The sequence below is a fragment of the Arvicanthis niloticus genome, chromosome 6 (genome assembly GCF_011762505.2).
Source record: "Arvicanthis niloticus isolate mArvNil1 chromosome 6, mArvNil1.pat.X, whole genome shotgun sequence".
Lineage (NCBI taxonomy): Eukaryota > Metazoa > Chordata > Mammalia > Rodentia > Muridae > Arvicanthis > Arvicanthis niloticus.
In genome coordinates, this window is record NC_047663.1 from 62,783,174 (window position 1) to 62,808,436 (window position 25,263).

Consider the following 25,263-nt stretch of genomic DNA (forward strand, 5'->3'; position numbering starts at 1 on the left):
GTTTTCTAGACATTAGAAGGGTGTCATGATAAATAAATGGCTTAACATGAAGGTTCAGTTAATGATTGACAGGTGATCTTCTATTTATCTATTTTTACTATTGAATTTGGGGGAAATGTTGACATATATGGACTTATATTTTAGCTTCAGAAACTGAACATTATCTTGAGCTCCCTGATTTTTTTTTTTGTCAATCTGCATATATTTATTGTTTCTCTCTGGTATTGTGAATAGATATAGCCAGGCAAGTGTTAGCCACTGAATAACTCCACAGACCTGTGTCCTTGTTTTAATAGTACTGTGAAGGGAAAAATAAATAGAAAAATTAATAGTCCTTCAAATCAGCAAGGCGATGCAGAAGACTAACAGATGGCATAGAGCCATTGGCTAAGGAATGCATCAAAATGGCAGTATAAGCTGTTTAGATTACATGTGGTTACTGTGACAGAGAATCTCTTCTAGCAACTGTGTGCCTGGGGGAGTCCCAGGTGAGTATTTGCACACATGTGGGTTGTCTACACCTTTTCCTCTCACGTGCAGTAGAACAGAGTGACAGAGACCCAGTCACAAACTGAGGGGCTGATGGGGGATAGAGGACAAATTTATCAAATTCTACTGCCTCAAGTTTTTCTACCTGTGGGATGCTGTAAGTAGGAGCTGTCACTCCAAGTGACTCTAGTAGGTAGTGCCAGTGCCACAAGCCATCTTTCCTAAAGTTCTTGATTCTGGGCCTTTCCAATGTGCTAAGAAAACTAGTCTATTTAGGTAATTCATGTATCAAACTTGTGATTTGATTCAGGAAAGTGGGGCTGAAGGAGAGGAAAATATTTGTGAAATTAGTTTTGTGAAGAACTCATCTAGTCTACTGGAAATACAGGTGTTGATATTTATAGATACAACTTAAGATTTATAGCTCAAGACAAAGAAATCTAATGTTGGGGGTTTAGAGAGAATTTTGGTTTCTTTGAAAAACACAGAAATATTATGGGGATATGGTTTTGTTTCAATCAGGTTTGGTGATATGGGGCTGTTTCCCAGAAGGTGACTATGATTTGCTTCATGCTCTAGCAGGGGCGTAGTTTTGCTTCTGCAGAGCGTTTCTACAACTGTGCGACATTTGGAATTCTGGGAATTTTTCAGAGGTTATATGTATGCTAGGGTCCCGATAGAAGGGGCCGGTTGGCCAGTTGGTGGTTGGTTGAAGTCTGTTGCAGTTTGTCAAGTAGTAGTCATGTACAAAGAGATGAAAAGAAGAAATTAGATATCATGACAGTGAAGCTCAAACTTACCCCAAAGAACTCAACCTCCCTAATCATCAGGAAATCCTCTAATGATATTGTCACCCCTTCCCCTCTATCCTTTCCCCCTCCTATCTAGTGTTACAGGGTTGAAAGGGAGGAAGGAAGGTGTGGAGAAGAGTGAAAGAAAAGAAGAACTCACAAAGTAGCCAAAGTCTGGCTACATAGGGTAACTTTATAATTATTCTTTATAGAGAAGAGAGTACCCTAATTCTCAAAATAGTGTGAAGGAGATGTGACAGGAAGCATTCATGAGCCCCAAAAGACCACCAAGGAGCCGATTCCTATGCAATCTCATTAGGGCCTCTTTATTTAAGATCGAGATTGGGCTCCCTGCCAGCCCTGGCACAGCAGGATGGGAAGGTGGAGCCCCCAGCTCAGTTTCAGGCAAGAATTTATAGAACCAAGAAATCGGTATCTTGCTTGGCACACAACTGATTTGGGGGCCATTATGACCTTTAACATAATTGGCTGCTGCTGGGAGTCAATCCATAAACTTATCTTCTAGGCTTGTAACCTAGAGGTGCAGATTTGTTAGAGAACAACCTAGAAATGTGTTAGACATAGGTCTTGGGAGGGGAGCATAACCTAGAAACTGGTGCTAGGTGACAATTCGTTAGTTAATTCAAGTTCAACCTTAGGTCTGTTTCTCTTAGGTCTAATACTGTGGACTAGAAAAAGTCCAGTCTGTCGTCAGAGGGATTGGCAATGGGATAGAAGTGATGGGGAGAGGAACAGATACCAGACATCCCATGAGGGAGCAATCCTGTCATATGACTCAGAAGAGAGGCCCATACACCATGATGAAATCCATTTCTTCCATTTATATGTGTGTGTGTGTGTGTGTGTTTGCATGTGCACACAAGAGAGGGGGGAGGAAGGGGAAGAGGGAGTGAGTGAGAGGGGTATGAATGGGTGTTCACATGAGTGTGGCCCCACATATGTGGAGGCTGGAAGGTGATGTAGGAAATCATCCTCAACTACTCTTCCACTTTATGAAGACAGGGTCTCTATATCAAACCCAGAGCTAACTGATATGAACAGTCTTGCTAGTCAGCTTACTCTGAGAATCCTGTCTGGAGTTACAAGAGGGCTCCATACCCACTTGTGTCCTAGGGACCCAAATTCTGGCCCTCCCACTTTCAAGACAAGCAATTAAGCACAGAGTCATCCCACTACTCCAGGTATCAATTTCTTTATAGAAACATCTTAATCTAAGTTCCTAGGCAATTCCCCACATTCCAAGCCAGTGAAACATTAGAAACATGGCCTACGTATCCCAAGGGAATGCACAATTTAATAGTGTCATTGTGACATTTTAAAGACCCCAAACCCCAGTATTGTTAGTGAAACCATGTCTGAGAATGCAGCACTATCCCATCTCTGGAATCCTGTATGTCTCCAAAGTTGGCTTTCTAGCTAAAATTTTCCTGTGTCTAAAATAGACTTGACACATTTAGCGCTTGGCATTAACCTTTATTGGATGGTGGCTGTCTAGTTACAAATAATATCCCTATATTGCATTTCGAAGACATTTCTAGTTACATCATTTAATTCTCATTCCAGGTACTTAATCACTTGCTCATTCAACAAATAAGCATTCAGCTGTAACCACAGCCAGACAGTGTTTGAGATCCTGGAATGTGCTTAGGGATATCCTGCTAATAAATATCTTGTTCCTCTTCGTGATGCTAACACCGCACCACGAAAGGACAGATAAGTTAGTAATTAAATAAGAGTTCAGTACCATGTTCTGGGAGCCGATACATACTGACGTATACCATGTGGGTAAGTGAGCCTCCATAAACCTGGTGAAGGAGACTGAGAAGGTGTGCTCTGGGGGTATGGAATGAAGATGTTCCAGTGAGAAGCCTTTGAGTGGGTTTATCAGAGAGAAGGAAACAGATGAAGAAGCACTGGGATCAAAAAGAATTGCAAGTAGAAATCATGGCTGGGGAGAATCCCTACAGTGGAAAGAACTTGGTTTGATATAGTTCTACCATGCAGGCAAGGTAGCTGGAGCAGAAAATGGGAGGTGAGGGAGGAAAACTGAATAGGAGGAGAGACTGGACTCAGGTCTTTGAGGGCCCGAGAGATCAGCATGAAGGGTGAAGTTTACATGAGACCCTAAGCCTAACGAGGGTCAGTACAGCAGCTCCATTGTCTGGGGCCTGAGTGGGTGTGTTGGAGATGAATGTGGGAAGGGCAGGGCCAGCTGAGATACTGTAGAGAAATGAGTGCAGTGATGCAGAAGAGCTGGGGGCAGTTGGGGAGGGTTGAAAGTGCAGGCTGGTACTGCAGCAGCTAGAGGTCAAGATGGTGGGACACTGCAGCCCTTTGAAAGCCGAGCCACACTGTCATTGCTGAGGGACTAGAGGTGGACAGTGGAATCAGAGACACAGCAAAGGAATTGCTTGGGCTGAGCAACAGAAGGGAAGACTCTGAAATGCACTGGATACAGAGACTCTTTTCCCCCTGTTTTTAAGGGAAATTAGAGGGAGATTACTGTGGTAGCTTCTGGGGCTAAGTTTTAGGCTGGGTTTTAAGTGTCTGTAGAGTTGAAGTTAACAGTTACATCTAAAAAGGTATTGTTTGGGAGAAAGGGTAGGGGAGGTAGGGAAACAGTTATTTAGAGGGCTTTATTCCAGAGGAACGGTGAGAACATATTGTGGATTGGAAAAGCAAGGATTCAAACAAGAGACGTGAGATATGAAACCTTAGAATACAGAGGATGAAGTCTTTAATAACTCATGTAGGGTTGGTGACTGACCTCTTGCTAGGAGGTGTGGTGAGATAGCAAGACTTGGGGATGTTCCTGAGATGGAAATGAGGGTTTCCATGACAGAAAGGATGGTCTTGGGACTCAGGTGTATCTGTTGTCTCCCTCTCAGAAAATGGCTTCCCTGTCCCTGTGGTTGGAGATTCCATGAGAGAGGTCACCTCAGGTCAGTCATGGTCCATTGGGGAGGAAGCTCTAGGATGGATGAAAAATCCTTTGCTCCACCAAGATCAAGAACAAAGATGGTTTGTGTGTTCTGTGAACTACCCATGGGGTCACATAAAGACCTGTCATTCCCTCTCTGCAAATAACAGAGCAGAGAAGTTCTTTGTATAACCAATTTAGAAAATCTAGAAAGAAAGCTGTGTCAATAACATGTTAGAAGTCACAATGTCAGCCATAACAATATCCATAGAAAAGAAAAAAAATCTTGAACTTTAAAGTAGAGTTAGAGAGGAAGATAAATTTTTGGTAAAATATCAAGATATAGATAACCAGATCTGTCAATAATTGCTATAGGGTTGGCATTTCAGAACTTGGTGTTTTAACATTTGTTTAACACTTATTTAGCAGACATAGATACAGAGAGGTGTGACAGGAAGTGGCTTTCAGTGACCTTTAAGGGTTTCACTAGAAAAACACAGAACACTTTACTGTAAAAATAAATCAAATATCATTATCATTTCAACACTATCTTTACATAGTATGTAAATAAGAGCTAAGTTCTGGCCACTCTTCAGTGATGACCTTGAATGTCTCCATTACACTACAAGGGGTCATCCTGCATGACCCCTTAGAATGCACATCCAGCCTGGGTGATTTGATTGAGGTCTTAACAACCAGTGTCATGTGCAGAGGCAGAAAGCAAACGTTATTCCCATACTAAGGAGGTTTATCACTGTGAGGGAATGGAGTGTAAATGGAAAGTCTGCTTTCAAGCTAGTTACTTAGTCATTAAATCCTTAAAAAAAAAAAAAAAAAACCAAGTTTAAAATAATGAGAAAATGTTTCCTGTTTAGATGTTGAGGATTCAATTCAGGATGTTGAATGAGATAACCAAATGCTTTTACAAATGAGCTACGTTCTTTGACTTCTTTGTTTCTTTCATTGTTTCTTTGTTTCTTTCTTTGTTTCTTTCTTTTTGTCTTTTGTTATTTTTTTTGTCTTGTTTTTCTTTTTGAGGTAGGATTTTTGCTATGGAGCCTACACCAGCCTCAAAGTCCTGTCTCTGTCTCCCTGATGCTAGGATGACTGGCATACACCACCACTGATGCCAGAGCACAGGCTTCCTTTAAAAAATTAACCCAGGGCTACAGAAATTGCTCAGTAGTGAAGAGCACTTGCTGCTCCTATAGAGGACCAGGGTTTGATTCCCAGCACCCACAGGTGACTTGCCACTCACTGCTCATAACTCCAGTTCAAGGGGAGCTGATACTCTCCTCTGACCTCCTCAGACACTGCACACACATGGTGCACCAACATACATGGGAGCAAAACACGTATACACATAAATCTTTTTTTAAAAATTATTTTAAAATAAACAATGATTCCAAAGACAAAAGAGGAGATCTAAGAATCGGTGATACTGGATTTAGAGAAATGGATTTCAAAAATCATTGAGAACTGGTCCAGAATAAAGGGGATTGGGGCTGCAGAGACGGCTCAGTGATTAAAACTGCTTTCTGTTCCGTTCTCAGCACATGTTGGGCAGTTCACAGATACCTGTAATTCCAGCTCCAGGGGAGCTCTCTTCTGGCCTCTGCTGGCACTTACATTGATTTAGCATGCACACAGAGACATGTACACTTAGATACATAAAAGGAATAAAATCTTTTTTAAAAAGCAAGAACAGAAAAGAGAAGTCATTGAACATAGTGCTAGAAAATACAAGCATATATTCGAAATGATTCCAAATATATTAATCTAGGACTGTAAGACTATGTAGGAAGAAACAATACAAAGTAGGAAGAAACAACACAAGTCAATGAGAGAGGCAGAGAGAGAGAGAGAGAGAGAGAGAGAGAGAGAGAGAGAGAGAATATGAATATGAGATGGACCTCACTAGAATAACCTCATTCCTAAGTCAAGCTTTGTGGCACACACCTGTGCCACTGAGTTATTGGGGGTTATTAGAGATAGCCTTGACAACAAGGGAAGCCCATGTCTCAAACAGAAATGAGTAGAATTAATACTCCCAAATCCAAATCACCCTGTATGGAGTGTTGAGAAGGAAAGAAGAGTAGCATTTATTTCTAGCTTTTCACCAAAGAAATTGCACCAAGGAAATTGAAACCTCTGGCAACAGTGTTGGATGAGCCTGCGGTCTTTCCTGAATCATCCACTCCACAGAGTTCCTCAGTATATGAACCACCCTGGATCCACTCATTAGTCCCAATGGGACAGTCTTCACTGCGCAGACCTGCAGAGAGGGTGATGATGTGGTTTTTGGAAGCAGGGCACAGCCATGCCCCCTGCCCCCAGTCTATCCAGAGCCTCTCTGAAAAGCAGCACTTCCGATGGGTTTAGTACTCCTCACTTCTGGCAGCAGCAGCAAGATCAAAGAGACCCCTGGGCGTCCAGTTTCCAGACCCTGCTTCTGTCATGGGCGGCAAGATAAGAGGAGTCGAGTCACAGACGAAGAAGTAGGGTCTGAGAACACCAGAGAAGAGATGATTGAATGTGTAGATATAAGACCCATTTGTGACATTGTAGAAGGAGATTTCGCCAGCTTCGTAGTTCAGAAAGATCCCAATGCGGCGAGGTCGCTCATATTGGAGCACAGGCACTGAGGGAGAGGACAGGACCATGTACTCGCTCCCCCTGAGCAGCCACATGGCCCAGACGCCGTTCTCTGGGGACGGTGTGGTCTCCCCTTTTCTCAGCACTGAGTCTTGGCAGACCCCTAGTCCCCACTCTGCTCTTTCCCCCACGATGACTTCCCAGTAATGCCTCCCAGAGGAGAAGCCCTGCAGGCCCAGGATGCAGGGCCAGGTGTCAAAGCGCTCAGGGTTGCTGGGGACATCCCTCCAGACCTCCGCATCTTGCACACTGCGCAAGTCTGCCGTTAAGAGCAAGCTTGGGTGGGCAGTGGCCGGATCCAGCTTCACATCCACTGTGGAAAGAGTTTTGCAGAGCATGAAAATAAGCAGAATGCATAGTAAAACCTTCCCTTTCCTCCCTCCTTCCCTCCCTCTCATCCTTCCTTTTTTCCTTCTTTCCTTCCTTCCTTCTTTCCTTCTTTCCTTCCTTCCTTCCTTCCTTCCTTCCTTCCTTCTTTCCTTTCTTCTTTCCTTCTACTACTGTATTGAAGATGGCCCTAGGGCCTTGTGTATCCCTGAGCTTCAGTTCTAGCCTTTGAAACCTGAGGAACCACTAAGAACCCTCATGGTTTCTCATTTTTCTCATCTAGAAAAGCTGAGCCTGGCAAACGCCTTGATTTTGGCCTCACAGAACTCTGCAGTACACAATGGGACTTCAATAGCCCCACCCCCACCCCCAAATGCCATAGTTAAACCTGTTACTTTGTGTGTGAACAAAAACCTAAATAAATAAAAAGGAAAACATCAGAATGTGTGTGGCCTCCAGACAGCTAACCTCACAGAAGTTCCGGGAAGGAGTAGACAGGGTTGGGTGTGAGTAGGAATGGGGGTGGGGCAGAAGCTGAACCTCCTCTCCTTGCTCCCTGATCACCTCTTCTGTCTGTCTGTCCCTCTGCATCCTCTGTGACGCCTTCATAATAAATGGACAAGTGGTGTCCTCCTGTGCTCTGTAAGCTGGCCTAGCAAATTAATTGTATACTTGACCCTGAGGAGAGGAGTCTTAAGAAACTCTATTGACAGCTGGTTGGTCAATCAGAAGAAGAGGACGGGGCCAGTCAACTGCACTGCTTTTTGCCAGCTATTTAGAGATGACTCAACATCTATACTCCTCAAACAGTTCTATAAAACGAAAGGGACAGGATGCTACCAAACTCACGCTGTGGAGCCAGGATCAGCCTGATGCCAAACCGAGAGAAAGGCACAACAGAAAATGACAAACTTCCCTGATGAAAATGGATGCAGAAAAATTTTAGTAAAATACCTCTAAACCAAATTCAAGAACTCATTAAGAATATTCCATTATAAAGTTGGTTTCATTCTAGCTATGAAAAGGTAGTTCAATAAACACAAATCAACATATGCAACCCAGCCATGCTAGCTGTTTTTATGTCAACTTGACACAAGCTGGAGTTATCTGAAAGGAGGAAATTTCAACTGAGACAATGCCTCTATAAGATCCAGCTGTAAGGAATTTTCATATATATTTGGTTGTGAGCCTAGCCTTTAGTGACTGAGCCATCTTTCCAGCCCAGGCATTTTCTTAATTAGTGGTTGATGGTGAGAGCCCAGTCCATTGTGGTTGGGGCTCCCCCTAAGCTGGGGGTCCTGGGTTTTATAAGAAAGCAGGTTGAGCAAGCCATATGAAGCAAGCCAATAACCAACACTCCTCCATGGCCTCTGCATCAACTCCTGCCTCCAGGTTCCTGCCCTGCTTGAGTTCCTGTCCTGTATTCCTTTGTTGGTGAACTGTGGTATGGAAGCATAAGCTGAATAACTGCCCTACCCTCAGCTTACTTTGGCCATGATGCTTCATCACAGCAACAGTAACCCTAACTAAGATACCAGCACATAAACAGACCTAAGGACAGAAATTACATCATCATCTCCATGGATACAGGAAAGACCTTTAAGGATGCTAAAAGTCCCCTCCTGAAAAAAAAAAAGCCATGAAGAAACTAGGAACAGAAGAGATATACCTCAATATAATAAAGGTTATAAGATAAGCATAGCATTTTTTCACCCAATCTCACAAAACCCAGAGGAAGCGGGCCTCCCAAGAGCTCTAACCTGGGCAGTATCTTCGGTAAGGAGACAGCAACACCTACCCCAAACAGAGAGTAACTGGGACACACTGGGACCCAGGAATTCACTCCTGGCACAAAGCACTGGTTCCTTCCTCTCTACGCCTGAGCACTGAGAAGATCTTGGTCCCCAACTCTAACCTCAGTAGTAACACCCACCCCACACAGTTCTGATACAACCAAGATAATAGGAAAGACAGGCTCCAGTCAGAGACAGTGAGTGCAGGTAGCACTAAGGAGATCCAGATGACAAAAGGCAAGCACAAGAATATAAGCATCAGTAACCCAGGGTACTTGGTATCATTAGAACCTAGTTCTCCCACACTAGAAAATCCTGAATTCCCCATATCACCAGGAAAGCAAGATTCAGATTTAAAATCACTTCTAATGATGATGACAGAGGACTTTAAGAAGGACATAAATAACACTCTCAAAGAATTTGAGGAGAACACAGGTAAACAGGTAGAAACCCTTAAAGAGGAAATACAAAAATCCCTTAAAGACTTGCAAGAGAACAGAACCAAACAGATGAAGGAATTGAACAAAACCATCCAGGACATAAAAATGGAAGTAGAAACCAATAAATCAGAAAGGGAGACTACCCTGGAGATAGAAAACTTAGGAAAAAGATCAGGAGTCGTAGATGCAAGCATCACCAACAGAATACAAGAGATAGAAGAGAGAATCTCAGGTGCAGAAGATACCATTGAAAATATTGACACAACTGTCAAAGAAAATGCAAAAAGTTCATGATACAAAACATCCAGAAAATCCAGGACACAATGAGAAAACCAAACCTAAGGATAATAGGCATAGATGAGAGTGAAGATTCCCAACTTAACGGGCCAATAAATATCCTCAACAAAATTATAGAAGAAAACTTCCCTAACCTAAAGAACAAGATGCCCATAAACATACAAGAAGCCTACAGAACGCCAAATAGACTAGACCAGAAAAGAAATACCTCCCATTACATAATAATCAAAACACCAAACTCACAAAACAAAGAAAGAATATTAAATGCAGTAAGGAAAAAAGGGGCAAGTAATATATAAAGGCAGACCTATCAGAATTACATCAGACTTCGCACCAGATACTATAAAAGCTAGAAGATGCTGGACAGATGTCATTCAGACCCTAAGAGAACACAAATGCCAGCCCAGGTTACTATACCCAGCAAAACTCTCAATTACCACAGATGGAGAAACCAAGATATTCCATGACAAAACCAAATTTACACAGTATCTTTCCACAAACCCAGCATTACAAAAGATAATAGCGGGAAAGCTCCAATACAAGAAGGGAAATTATACCCTAGAAAGAGCAAGAAAGTAATCCTCTTCCAACAAATCCAAAAGAAGATAGCCACACAAAGATAATTCCACCTCTAATAACAAAAATAACAGGAAGCAACAATCACTGTTCCTTAATATCTCTTAACATCAATGGACTCAATTCTCCAATAAAAAGACATAGGCTAAGGAACTGAATACGTAAACAGGACCCAGCATTTTGCTGCATACAGGAAACCCACCTCAGTGACAAAGACAGACACTACCTTAGAGTAAAAGGCTAGAAAACAATTTTTCAAGCAAATGGTTCTAAGAAATAAGCTGGAGTAGCCATTCTAAAACCTCTAGCCCGGAAACACAAAGGGAGGACTCATGGCTCCACCTGTATAGTTAATTGAGGGTGACCTTGCCAGGCATCAGTGGAAGTGGACGGCCTTGGTGCCTGAAAGTTTGGATTCCCTAGTAGTGGGGAAGTCGAGAGCAGGGAGGCAGGAATGGGAGGATGGTGGGAGCACACCCTCATAGAAATTCCCAGAATTATATGTTTTAGACATGACAGGCAGGCCACCGGAAGACTAGATTCCAGAATTCAAACAAAAAATTATCTTAATACTGAAAATTTTTTTGAGAATTGTATATTGCAGAATACACAGCCTTGGTGTATCTATTCATCAAGCAAGGTGAGCAGACCTGCTCGAAACTCCAGCTGGATGCAGTGAAGACACAGCCTCAGAGGCTTATCAATTTACTCTTACCCTGCCCCACTTCTAATATCTCAACTCCCATAATCAGCTTGAAGAAGTTAATGAAGAGCTGACTGCCCTATTCCCTGGGCTTGGGGACTGAGGTGGTTAATATTGGGCTGTCTTTCTAAGGAAAAGTAGTGGTTTCGTTGGAACAGGGAGGAATAGCTAGGATTTATTGCATAGCCATAACCTATTGGTAGAAATCCATATAATTGTTATTAAGATGAAGTTATAATTTCTTTTCTTTTTTTGGAAAATTTTATTAGATATTTTATTTACACTTCAGATGCCATCCCCTTTCCCCATTTCCCCTCCCCTTAGAAAACCCCTATCCCATGCCCCCTTTTCCTTTTTGCATTTATACATTTTTTAAAAAATGTTAATCATAGGCTTCATAAGTTTGGTATTGTTCAATCAGAGGTGTAACCCACTACCCAACCTAGATATAACAACTATCTTTGACTGGTGGAGATACATGAACATCTGCCTCCCTGTCTCCCCCCTCTTTCTCTCTTTCATCACCTAGCTTCTCCTATCCTTCTTCTTCTCCTCTTCTTACTCCTTTTCTTCCTCCCACCTTAGCTCCTCCTACATATCACCCTTCCTGTTAAAATGAAACTTTTCTCTCAAAATACAATTAGAGCATAATTATGCCAATTTGTACCAGTGAGGTACAAGATAGTCCTAATACCCAGTCCATCCTTTTGTTGACTAACCAGCACCTCTGTCATCTATCCTAACTAAAACATTTAGTTCTGAACCTGGCTTTAGGATGAATGTCAGCTGACGACCATCCACTCAAATCTTTTCTCTCAAGGTAAATAGCTATAAGTTTTCAACCCCGTCAGAAATCCAGAATGACTGAGTTAACTATAATTGTAGGAAGCACAAAGCATAGCTTCTAAAACTTAGCCAATTTAAAGAGACCTCTGAACACCTGGACACTCGGCTCTACTTCAAAATGTTGGAGCATCTGTTCTTCTGCCTTCTGTCCCAGGATCATCTGACAGACCTTAGTGCTGCAGAATTATTAAGGGCTGATTACTCTGTCTAGGCAGATATAATCAGTCGACTATTCTGCAAGTGTGTCCTTTTCTGGACAGTAATTTGTCTGTAGAAGGAAAGAGGCAATTCTTGCCTAGTGACTATCTCACCACAACTGGAGTAACTCCAAGGATGCTCAATTTCTTCTTAGAATTCAATATAGGAAGCTGTCAGGAGCAGACAGGTCTCTAATGAAAATGAACATTAATACAGAAATGTTTGTCATGTCAATTCTAAGGATTTCTGATGTTTTGAAAACCAACTATCCATGTAAGGTAATCTGGACTGTTGCCTGTTAACTCCACTCAGCTATTTCTAAATAAAACATAGAGAACACCCTTATAATAAACTCCAAGCCATGAATTTGCTATAGTCCCTTAACTCACAGGCTGACCATCTCAAATCAGTTAAAAAAGTTAAAGAAGGACTGGGTCTAAGCCTTGTATTCCTAAATGTGTTATACTGGTACAATGCCTATGAGAGTAACGATATTCTTCTCACTCCTATATCACTAAGAAGCTCATGCCAATGAAAACCTTAAAATTTGTAATCAAAGTAAATTGGTGCCATTTAAGAATTTATATCTTCATCTTGATACTAATTATACATATTTCTACTAATAGGTTATGGCTATGCAATTAACCCCTAGCTAATCCTCTCTATTCCCACAAAACCACTACTTTTCCCTAGAAAAACAGTCCAACATTTACCACCTTAGTCCCCAAGCCCAGGGAATAGGGGCGCTGACTCTTCATTAGCTTCTTCAAGCTGATTATGGGTGTTGAGATATTAGAAGATGAGTGGGGGGAAGAGCAAATTGACAAGCCTCTGATGCTGTGTCTTCACTGCATCCAGATGGAATTCCCGGACCTCAGAGGTTTGAGCAGGTCTGCCCAACTTGCTTGTTGAGTAGATACACCAAGGCTGATCATTCCGCAATATACAATTCTCAAAACAAATTTTAGTATCAAGATAGTTTTTTTTTTTAAAGCGGGCTGACATTTTATTAAGAATGTTGGTTCTAACAGCTTTTCTTTTTTTCCCCTCTAATGCTGGCTGTGGGATCTGTGGAGCCTCCAGAATGTCTCGGGCAGGATCCGGGGTCCACACACCAGCAGGCCAGGTAGAGGTCTGGTCCAGGCCTCAGATCCGGAAGAGGGGCGAGGGGCAGAAGGGGAGTGCTAGCCGGCAGGGGCGGGGAGTGTGGGTATCTGCTGGAATCTGAGCACTCACAGCACCCAGCTATGGGTTCAGGGCAGTATGTGTGTTTTCCTACCTAACACTAGCTGTGGGATCCATGGAGCCTCCAGAATGTCTCTGGCGGGATCCGGGGTGCACACACCAGCAGGCCGGGCAGAGCTATAATTTCTTAAATGGTACAAAATTTACTTTAATTTCAAATTTTGTGTTTTCATTGGTATGGGTTTCTTGTTGATATAAAAGTGAGATTAATATTGTTACTCTCATAGGCATTGTGCCTATATAACACATTTAGGAATACAAGGCTTAGACCCAGTCCTTCTTTAACTTTTGTAACTGATTTGAGATGGTTAGCCTGTGAGTTAAGGGCCTATCACAAATTCATGGCTCTGAGTTTATTATTAGGATGTTTTCTATATTTTAATTAGAAATAATTGAGAGGAGTTAACAGACAACAGTACAGATTGCCTTACATGGATAATTGGTTTTCAAAACATCAGAAGTCCACAGAATTGACGTTACAAACATTTCTGTATTAATGTTCATTTTGATTAGGGACATGTCTGCTCCTGACAGCTTCCTGTATTGGATTCTAAGAAGAAATTGAGCATCCTTGGAGTTACTCCAGTTGTGGTGAGACAGCCACTAGGCAAGAATTGCCTCTTTCCTTCTACAGACAAATTACTGTCCAGAAAAGGACACACTTGCAGAATAGTCGACTGATTATATCTGCCTAGACAGAGTAATCAGCCCTTAATAATTCTGCATCACTAGGTTTGTCAGATGATTCTGGCCCAGAAGACTGAAGATCAGATGCACCAACGTTTTGTAGTATAGGAACTGTCCAGGTGTTCAGCAGTTTCTATAAATTGGCTAAGTTTTGGAAGCTAAGCTTTGTGCTTTCCATAATTTCAGTTAATTTAGTCATTCTGGATTTCTGACGGGGTTGAAGTCTTATAGTCTCATAGCCAATCTCAGCTATTTACTTTGAGAGGATGGTTTTCAGCAGACATTCATTCTAAAGTCAAGAAAAAAGCCAGGTTCAGAACTAAGTCTTTTACTTAGGAGAGATGACAGAGGTTCTGGTTAGTCAACAAAATGATAGACTAGGTATTAGGTCTATCTTGTACCTTACTGATACAAATTGGTATAATTATGCTCTAATTGTATTTTGAGAGAAAAGTTTCATTTTAACAGGAAGGGTAATATGTAGGTGGAGCTAAGGTGGGAGGAGGAAGAAGAAGAAGAGGAGGAGGAAGGAGAGGAGGAAGAGAAGGGGAGGAAGAGGAGAAGGAGAGGAGGAGGAGAAGGAGAGGAGGAGGAGAAGGAGAGGAGGAGCTAGGAGAGGAGAGGAGAGAGAAAGAGAGAGAGAGAGAGAGAGAGAGAGAGAGAGAGAGAGAGAGAGAGAGAGAAACATGGAGGCAAATGTTCACGTGTCTCCGCCAGTCAAAGATAGTTGGTATATCTAGGTTGAGTATTGGATTATACTTCTGATTGTATGGGCATCTTGTTATTGAGCATTACTAAACTTATAAAGCCTTTGATTAACATTTTTTAAAAGTTACTAATAAAAAAAGAAAAGAAAAGAATGAGACAGGAATATATACAGTGTATTCTCTGTGTAGTACTTGAAATCTTAGCCAGAGTAATAAGGCAAGACCAAAAAAAGTTAGAAAACAAATTTGAAGAAAAAATAAATTATTCCTGCTTACACTCAGTACAATCATATACTTAAAAGGACTTTACTGGAAAACTTTAGATCTGATCAACACTTTCAACACAGCAGTGATCCCACACAACTCACATACAAACATCAGTATCTTTTCTGTCTATAAACTGATCTTGATGAGGAAGAAAAATGCTATTTATGATAGCTCCTAAAAGGCCAAAATAAGATAAAGAATAACAATAAAAGTCCTCCTCAAAATGCTGGGAATGAACCTATCTAAGGAATGGGAAAGTGTCTACAAAGAAAACTCTGAAGCATGGAGGGAAGAAACTGAAGGCGCCAGTAGACAGTGGAAAGCCCACCCTGCCCACAGACTGGCAGAATCATTATGATAATGATCAGGTTACTTAAAACAACCTACAGATTACAATGATCCCAATCAAAATTCCAGTGGAAATCTTAGAAATAGGAAAAACAACCCTAAAATTTACAGGAAAGCACACAGGACAGAGAACTCAAAACAATCCTGAACAGAAAGAGCAAGGCTGAAGGCATCGCAATACCTGATCTCAAATTATACCACAGAGCCATAGCGACAAAGGCGGTGTGATGTTAATACAAAAGCAGATACGTGGAACAGTGAAATGCAAGAGAGGACCCAGCTGTAAAATCACATAGCTACAACCAAACGAGTCTCAGCAAAAAATGCCAGTGTCATGCATTGGGGAACATAGTCTCTTCAAATGGTGCTGGGGACAGTGGATATCCACATGCAGGAGAATACAGCTACTACATCTTTACCTTTCGCCTGACACAAATCAACTCAATATAAATAAGACCTGAGCTGAAGACCTGGAGCTCTGAAGCTGGTAGTGGGAAATATCTGTCCTTCATGCAGATTTAAGATATGAAAGCAGAAGGGAGATATTTAAATGCAGGACAAAGACCAACAGGAGGTAAGGGGGCCACAGCAGGTGATGGGGTTGAGAATGAGCAAAGTACAATGTCACAGATACATGAAAATGTCATAAAGAATTCATTTCTGGACATTGGAAGGTGGCTCTGGGGTTTTATTCCCAACACCCACATAGTGGCTAACAGCCGTCTGTAACTCCAGTTTCAGAAGAGTCCTCTTCTGGCCCTAGAAGGCACTGTGCATACATAGTGAGGCAAAACACACTGTGGCATAGGTGGGAGAGGAGATTCTTGGTCCCATGAAGGATGAACACTGAGTGGGGGTGAATTCGAGGGTGGGGAGGTGGGAGTGGGGGGGTAGGTGGGGGCACATCCTCATAGAAGCATGAGGAAGGGGGATGGGATAGGAGGCTCCTGGGTGGTGGGGGGAAGGGGAGTTAGGGGATAAAATCTGAAATGTAAATATAATATCCAATAAAAATAAATTTAAAAAAACACACTGGTGTATAAAATAAAAATAAAGAAAAAATTTTAAAGAAAGAAATTCATTATTTTGCATGCTTATAAAAAAATTAAATGGAGCTCCCCCTGCCCCCTGCCTAGCAACACAGGCCACAGCCTGCGTTGCTGTTGGCATGGGGAAGGGTGTCAGTCCTGTAGGGTGGTCTGTCAGCCTGATTCCATTTCTGGGCTGATCTTGTTAGAAAATGAACTGAGTTAGAGTCACAACTGGAGAACCCACTGGAGCATCAGTCAGCTGTTGCAGGAAAGACTCTAACACATTTTGGTGACCAAAGGCACTGGAGTCTTTGAGAGATGGAAGAGGGGGGATAGTTTTTGTTTTATTTGTTTTATTTGATGATGCACCAAGGCAGAGGTCAAGCACTGGATCCCACAGTCTACTCATGCCAGCATGCTCTCAAGTAAGCCTTTGCTGACTTTCGCCTCTAGAATTTAGGGCTCTGTCTATAACCACTGCCTGACATCCACAGTCAGCTACACTCACAGCCTGGCCCAGGTATCAAGGCTCTGTCTACAAAGGCAGTCCTGCTGTGGGTAAGAATAGGACAGAAGCTTGGGGGCCAGAGAGGAAGAAGCGAATCGCACAGCTTAGTCTGGTCTTAGTTTACCTTTTAAACACATTGTGAGACTTAAGGGCAACATGGAGAGGTATTGAGAGTTTATCTTTCTCCAGTTCTGACCCAAACTAATTTCCTATGACCTATTCTTGTCTCCTATTTTTTTTGTAAAGTGAACCCTGCAGTGGGCCTGGTTGCCTACCTTGGAACTTCCTCAGCATCTCCCTCATCCCAGGGATGTGGCACACAGTCTTTAGCTCCATAGGGACAGCCTCTGGTTCCACCCTTGTGATAGCTTCGCTTCTGGAAACATGTAGCACCCACAGGTGTCAGTGTGGTCTCCAGGGGTCTCCCTCCCCTGCACCAGCCGCCCCACACTGATTCAGAAATGAAACTTACCGCATCAAGACTCCTCTCACTCCCTGGAAACGAAAGACATACCAGGATGAGTTGGATCTCTGACTTCCTTCTGAAGTCAGGCCGGACACATAGTAAAGACGTCATTAGAAATATTTGAAAGTTGCTAACATCTAAGATGAAACTTCAGGGTACTTTAATGAACTTTAGTGTAAATGCTATTCACAGTAAATAACTAAGACTTTACATAATCAATCAGTCAGAGTCAGAACAGAATCCTACTGCATGTAGTTTGCGTCCATTCCCTATAAATCCATCACCACAGCTACTTCCTGAATTAATAACAACTGACAACTGGCTGTTTTGATAGTTAGAGCTTCCACCTAATGAAGTTAGAATTGGGAAGGGGCATCAAATATTTAAAGGATTTATTTCAGGTAAACACACACACACACACACACACGTTACCCTTACTGCCTTTGTAAGAGAATACGAAATGTCTTTGAACCATCACACCAAAGCTGATCGTTTGATCTACACTGATAAGAAAGGAAACCATTACTATCTAGCAGCATTTTCTCTTTTAAAAGATATGCATATGTGTACAAGTCACCTGTAATCTAAAGATAGTCAACATCTAAATTCCTGTAAGCATTCATAATATATGCCATTTAAGTTTTTGTATTAGTGTGAGCACTCTAGGGTCCCCTCTGATCGCATGGCTTCTGCACCAGTTTCTATACTCTTTTACTAAGAGTGAGCATGCCTAGGTGTCGGCATCTGAGTGACAAGATCCCACCCCTATCCCTTAGCTTCACACCTCCCTCCCATCATTTGAGTTTGTCTCACCTCCAGTAGCCCTAGAGCTGGCTGCTTGCTCCTCTCCTCCAGCTCTTCAGCCAGTTCCTTCAGGGCCTTATTCTGTTGGGCCAGCCTGTTCCTACTGTCACGCAGTCTCTGCAGGGTTGCTCGCTCCTCCTCTTCCAGGCGCCTCAGCTGCAGCTGCTCCTCCTGGGCCAGAAAACCCCTGTGTTTCTCAAACTCCAGCCTGAAACGTTGTCTCTGCATCTCCACTTTCTCCTGTGGAGACACAGCAGGCAGGGTCATGGAGATGATGTGAGGTGCAGCTGGGGCCTCCTGCTCTCCTGTGTGGAGCAGTGGAGCTGGGGGTGACAGGCCCAGAACCCTCTCTGCTCTGCCGCCCATGAACTGTGAACTGACTGTTGGCTGTGTTCTAACAGCATGCAGAAGCCGGAAACCGTTTGTATGAGGGGAGTCTGGCAAAGCAGCAGTTTGAAAAAGGATGCTGGTCCCAGGATCCCAATTTGGCATAGCTTTGAAGCATTTCTAGATCCAAGATTTAGTATCATTTGCAAAATAGGAGAGAAGTGTAGCAAGGGGAAGTCAGTGACCATCTGTCTGTCTGTGAACAATATCCAGCATAGGGTCACTACACAATTCTAGTTACTATTTATTCTACTAGGATTAGCTACTATGTCTACTAGAAACAACAGAGACATTAAAGAGATTTGTAACAGAAAAGCTTGAGATTGAGAAAAGGTGTTCTTTTTAATGCTCCTGTGTGATGTGTGTGCACGTGTGTGTGTGTGCACGTGTGTGTGTGTGTGTGTGTGTGTGTGTGTGTGTGTGTGTGTGTACATATGTAGAGGACATCCAGAGATTTGCTTTAGGTGTCTTCCTGTATTGATCTCTACTTAATGACAGGGTTTCCCCTCAAACCTGGTACTCACTGTTTAAGCTAGGCTGGACAGCAATCCCCAGGAATCTGCCTGTCTTTGCACCCCCAACCCCAGCACAAGCACCGAGGTTTAGGTTTCAGACATGCACTGCCACACCAAGCTTTTGATGTGAATGCTGGAGATATGAGTTCCAGTCCTCATGGCTGCAGGACAAGCACTTTATACACCGAGCTGCCTCCCCAGCCTTGACTGTTCTTTACTACATGGTAATGGTGGTTAGCATTTTCTGCAGAGCCAAGGAAGAGCTAAGTAAGTGTCCCTCAGGCACTGGCTCGCACCTTAGCTTCACATTTTTGTCCTGGTCTTCACCTGAAGATCTCATGTCTACAACTCCTAAAGTGATCCAAGGAATAGCTTTTACTACAGGTTACTGTATCTCAATTTGATTCTCATGAAATTAGTATTTTTTGGAAACCAGTTGTAAACTGAGTGTAAGAGGCAAATTATCCCCCAGAGCATCTACCTTCTGCTTCTAATATTTATAATTTCCTGGTTTCACTGAAAATCAGGATGCCATTTTCCCCTTAGAAGCAGCTGTATTAATGGTCCTTTAAGACATGCCTTCCTCCAGTTTTTCATCCCCTTTCACCATCTTCTAAATCACTCCATTCATATGGTCATGGCCACCTTCTAAAATAGATTGGAATTTCATGCCCTTATTTTGAAAAGGTGAAGCTCCATTTACATATACATAACACTCCGCACTGTGGTCACATGAGTACTGTTGAGCCAGACTGAAGGCATAGTTGTAGGGTTACAGTGGGTCTGGGGGGGACTGAGGGGTGATGGTGAGGAGAGGCTTCTGCCATCCATCTGCCTTTGCTTCTTCCTTCTGCATGTGAATGTTATGAGTGCTGAGACAGGAAGATAACAATGGTATTTATCAAACTTTACTTGTTTCCTGTGTCTCCTATGGTCGAGTTACTGACTGTAAACCATGCAGAAGCACTTGTCTTCAAACAGGAATCTTAGCATCAAATCTATGTTCGCATAAGCTAGAGCGTCTGGATGTGAGGACCCAGGTCTTGCTCCTTATCTTTGCCTGATTGTCTAGGTCCACAGACAGGTCAAGAGCAAGTGATTTGGATTATAAGCCTGAATGTCATTAATTTGAGAACCAATGTTTAACTTCACTAACATTGGACACTGTGGTTGGAATGGAATGAGACTTATCCCAGAAGAAAAATGTAGGGGGAAAACAAACACAAACAAACAAACAAAAACAAAACCCGTTCCTATGGGGTAGGGGAACTATCTTTATATAAAGGACTTTCAACAAAAACAAGAAGGGAAGATTCAGAAAAATATAGAAATGGTTATTTGTAGAAGGATGAAAATAATATATCTTGGAATATACCTTGGATATCATACAACACGTTGCATATATAATATGCCCATGATTTCTAAGTTGCATAGTCTGACACCACTGAGTGTTCGATCAGGTGGCTCTCTCAGATGTGGGTGAATCTTGAACATTGTATTGGGTGTGTCCAGCCCACAGCCATAGGCCATCTGCTAGTGTGCTAGGGCAGCTGTAAGTGCCACCCAACACATTTGTAGATGACAGTGTTATGTCTTGATGACAAAGGGTGGGAACATTGTCTGGTACCATTCCTGGCTCTGTCCAGTAGGTGGCGGCAACATGCTCCAAGTTGTGACTCATCCTGAGATACCCCAGGTTAAGAAACACCATGTCAGCTGGTATGCAAATGAGATGCATAAGAAATAAACTTGGCTGGTGAGGTGCAGAAGAGGAATGCGTGGGTGAATGACAGCAGGCAGCTGGTTGTCCTGTGTACAGGATGGTTGCTGTTCTCTGCACTCTGTTATACATGTCGTGTAGCGTTGATTTTCCATTCATCTTACAAATCTGCTTATGTATTGTGGGCTAAGGTGACTGGGTGCCAGTAGTGTGTTTGACAGTAAGAGTCGGATAGCAAGACCACTTACTTACTTAAGTCAGGGCATATGAAGAGGATTTTAAAAGGGACAGGTTGGCCCAGGAAGGCACTACGGTGCTTTCCTTGAGGAAATAATGAGTTGGAATACTCATAATGTGTGGGAAAGAGTTGAATGTAATGGAAGAACAGCTCGCATCATCGGCCTGCAAGTTCCCTGAAGCCACAGTTCTGTCTCACCTTCCAGATGATGGTCTTCTTTCCCACGTTGGCCTCCTGGGTCAGAGCCTCTTCCATTTCCTTCTTCACAAGCTCCAAAGCGGCTCTGAGCATCCTCTGTGTGGGAAGACAAGACCACTGTAGATGCACTCTCTCAGGTCTTAGAGTTTGCTTAGATGTAAAGTACAAAGATCAGCCAGGGAGTCACCAACTGGCCTCTGGACTCACGAAATTTAGCAGATACCTGCCTCATCCGGTGCCAGACACCAAGATGTGCCTAAAGATTTGTCATTATGTCACTCTTTTCAATAATTAAATATTAAATAATTAAAATGTTAAAATGTGAGGTAAAAAGAAAAAGTAACAATAAGAGTATAATAAGGGGTTGTAGCATATTTAGTGTTCAGAAATACAATTATAATGACAAATAGTGTTTTATAAAATATAATGCTAATTTTGAAAAAATGTTTACAGTGAATATATAAAAACTGTGTTGCAGCAAAGGAAATGCTGGCTGCTATTGACAGACTACAGGGTTATTTATCATTTAATATAAGGACTTTAAAACATTTATTTAGTGTGTGTGCGTGTGTGTGTGTGTGTGTGTGTATCCTCAAGAGTGCCAGAGACACATATGGAGGATAGACACGATTTGCAGGAGTCAGTTATCCTCCCATCATGTGGGTTTGGCGATCAATCTCAGATTGCCAGGCTGGCTGGCGGGAGAGTGCCCTACCCAAGGAGTGGAGAGGATGCAGCAGAAATCTGTCTGTCTCCTTTCAGCACCAGGACCCTGCGGGAGGCACATGTGAATACTTGATTGCAGAGAACACATGCACAAATATGCTTTGGGAAGAAAACTATATGAACCCTACCATAAAAGCTACTCAATAAACCCTACGTACACAGGATTCACACTTGAAAGGTGGGCATTGGAGGGCTGTGCAGAGTGTGCACATGAATGGCCTTTGAGCTCACGGTAGCGTGTGACGAGACTGGGTGGGATTTGCTTTGCTGTTAGAAAGCAAATTTAGCTTAGCAGACAGAGTAAAGCTCCACCAGCCCAAAGAAACTGGTGAGCCACACCAAGGGGACAACAGTGACAGGGCAGATTCTGCTGGGTCTGTGTGGTTAGGATAAGAGCTGCACATGCACTGTTAGCACATGAACTTAAGCAGCTACAGCTGATTGGCTGAGAGGTCTAGATGATGTTTATTTGGCATTTAATGAAGACAAAAAAAAAAAAAAAAAAACCCAACAACCATACAGAATATTTGTAGAAAACAGTATCAGAAATGTATCCCTAGTCAAGCTCTGTGTGACATTTTCAGGACTTAAGCAGGTGGGATCACAATTTTTAAATCTGACTAGAAAATAACTCGTGCCTAATTTTTTTTTTTTTTTTTTTTTTTTTTTACAAAGTTGAGGAAAGCAAGCAGTAAAATCAAGAGAGAAATTCCCAACGAGTTGAGGAAAGTACCCTAATTTTTAATTTTAGAGAAAAACAACCCAGCAAACATCTTAAGAAAGCTAGTGCTCGCAGCAACTTGGTGGTCAAGCTTGTCAAGGAAGGAAAACCACGTTGGCTTCCCTTGTGCTGGTTGTTCAGGAAGTTGGAAACGTAAATGTTCTTAAAATGTGTCCAGCAGCTTCGGAGGAAGACTGAGCAAGCAGCCTTCTGCCCTTGCCCAGATAAGGTACACAGAGGCAAGAAGCAGTAGGTAACCCCTCCTTAGAGATTGGCGGCTGTGCTCAGCAGGGGGAGAGCCGCAGGGGGAGAGCCGCAGGGGACGCCCATTATAATAGGAGGCTGGATTTAGCATATGCCCAACCCCGGGTTCCCAGGGGCAAAAGCCACTCCACTTCAGTGAAAGTGAGCTTGTAAGAATGGGGAAGAGACCAGGGAAGGAAGAAGCTTGGGAGTTAATAGTTACTACTTGTGAGTAGCACCGTTTGGCTTTGTCCGGGATGTGTCCGTTCACATTCTAAGATATCTGCCCCATTGTCATCCCAATTTCCACATGGGAACCTGAGCTGAGGCTCACCTGGTAGCGGCTGGCTGCCTCCTGCAGTGACTCCGTGCGGTGGCTCCGGTGCTCAAGGCTGGTATCGCAAACCCAGCACAGCATCGCCTGGTCTTCTTCACAGAAGCGGCTCAGGTCCTCACCGTGCCTCGCACACTGACGCGACCCCGCGTGTCCCGTGCCCAGCCCCAGCTGCCGCACGCTGTCCACCAGGCTGGCCAGCTGCCGGTTGGGTCTGAAGTTGGCGGGCCTGAAGGGACCCCTGCACTGGGGACAGGCATAGACGCCCTGAGCGCTGTCTGACTTCTCACAGAACTCCGAGATGCACCGCAGACAGAAGCTGTGGCCGCAGTCCACGCTGATGGGCTCCTGCAGGAAGTCCAGGCACACGGAGCACCGCGCCTCCTCCTGCAGCCGCTCCCCGGGTGCCGCGGCCATGGCCTTAGCTTGTGACAGCAGCTCCTATTGCCCCAGCGGTCTGCATAGAAGGGAGGAAACCCCAAAGGAGAGGAGCAGGCCCTGAGGGTGTTATCGCCTCTGTTGGACAGGATCCAGCAGCCCAAAAGAGCCACTCCTGGTGACAGCAACAAGTCCAGTGGCTGTCACCTCAGACAGCCAGCAGCTCCTCCTCCGTTTTTTCCATTCCTTTCTTTAGCTTTATTTTGAGTTTAATATAATGCAGCATTTACACCACTCTAACTCACATTTAGAGGCGATTGAAGCTTGCAACGTTTTGTAGAATGGATGGAACCCAGGGCTTTACACAAGCCTAGCAAATTCTACCACTGAGGAACACCCCCAGTCTCTTCTTAGCTCTTATTTTGAGACGGGAGAGCTACCAAATTTGCCTAGACTGGCCTCGCATTCACTTGTAGTCCAGATTGTCTTTGCACTCTCTCTGTCACCTAGTCTGACTTTGAACATCCTATTCCTGGCTCAGCCTCCCAAATAGCTGGAAAGATGGGACAATACCATCAAGGCCAACAAAGCTGCTCCCCCCCAGGAAAATTTTTTTTTAATTTAAAGCCCATAAGATGGCTTAATAGGCAAAGATGCTTGCCATTAAACCTGACTTGAATTTGAGTCTCCAGACTCACTGGTTGAAAAGAGACTTCATGAGTTCATGGCAAAAGTTGTCTTCTGGCCTCCATGTTAGTGTGGCAGCGCACACACACACACACACACACACACACACCACATGCACAAACAAACTCAAATGTAAGATAAACAAAAATTTACAGAATTTCCTGAAGCATGCGGACTTAGGGTTAGCTCTTGAGTCTATCTGCACACGTTACACATGAAGTTGGCTTGCAGTGGTCTTCCTGCTAGTAGGGCAAAATCAGAAATAAACCCACCTCTTAGGAGTCCGTCATACCACATCAGTCAATGCGGGGCACTGTTGGGAACCGACTTTAGTAGAAAGCGGCTAGATCAACTTTGCAGCCATCTGGAACCATATACCCTGATGAAAGACTTGGTTGTCAGAAGCCTATAACAGCTGAAGCACACTCTGACAAATATATTGTTTATCCCACATAGCTTGTTTTGCTGTTTAGTGACCTCAGCTGTATGGTACATGTGGTAAAGTGTTTTCACCTGTGTTCTCCTGCTTGTGTATATAAATACCTCAGAATTCCCTTCAATAAGAGAGACTTGATAAAATAGAAGAGACTTGATCACACCCTGTCTTGTCTCCATTCTTCGTGTCTCCTGCCCCAGCAGCCCCACGCTGTCTCTTGACCAGAGCACTTAGCACCAAAGCGTTGAGGCAGAGCACGGGTCTCAACAGGGCACACCTGCCTTCTTCCCCTCACACTTACTGAATGGTACCATGGACTTCTGCTGTAATCACTATTTAAAAAAAAAAAAAAAAACTTGTAAAAAAATACTCATTTTTTTCTCAATCTTTCTTCAAACTTGAGGTTTTCTACTTTCAGAAGTTAACTACCACTTGAAGGACAGATGCAAGGGATGACATGTGGTAATGGCAGATGGGCAGCCCAGCATGGATGAGAACAGTATAACAGATGCCCTCCTGTCCCAGGAGGCCAGAGAAGGCCCAGGATCCCCTGGAGTTACA

At 43.2% G+C, this 25,263-nt stretch overlaps 1 protein-coding gene across 1 annotated transcript; it reads right to left on the minus strand.

Annotated features, from left to right (window-relative positions):
* Nucleotides 1-2,575: 2,575 nt before the first annotated feature.
* Trim58 (tripartite motif containing 58) lies at nt 2,576-23,668 on the minus strand. Its single transcript, XM_034507479.2, has 6 exons — nt 23,202-23,668; nt 21,178-21,273; nt 18,129-18,359; nt 17,322-17,344; nt 17,125-17,225; nt 2,576-7,189 (listed from the first exon to the last, which is right to left on the minus strand). Exons 1-6 carry the CDS (start codon nt 23,616-23,618, stop codon nt 6,600-6,602), a joined length of 1,458 nt encoding a protein of 485 aa, XP_034363370.1. The 5' UTR covers nt 23,619-23,668; the 3' UTR covers nt 2,576-6,599.
* Nucleotides 23,669-25,263: the final 1,595 nt, after the last annotated feature.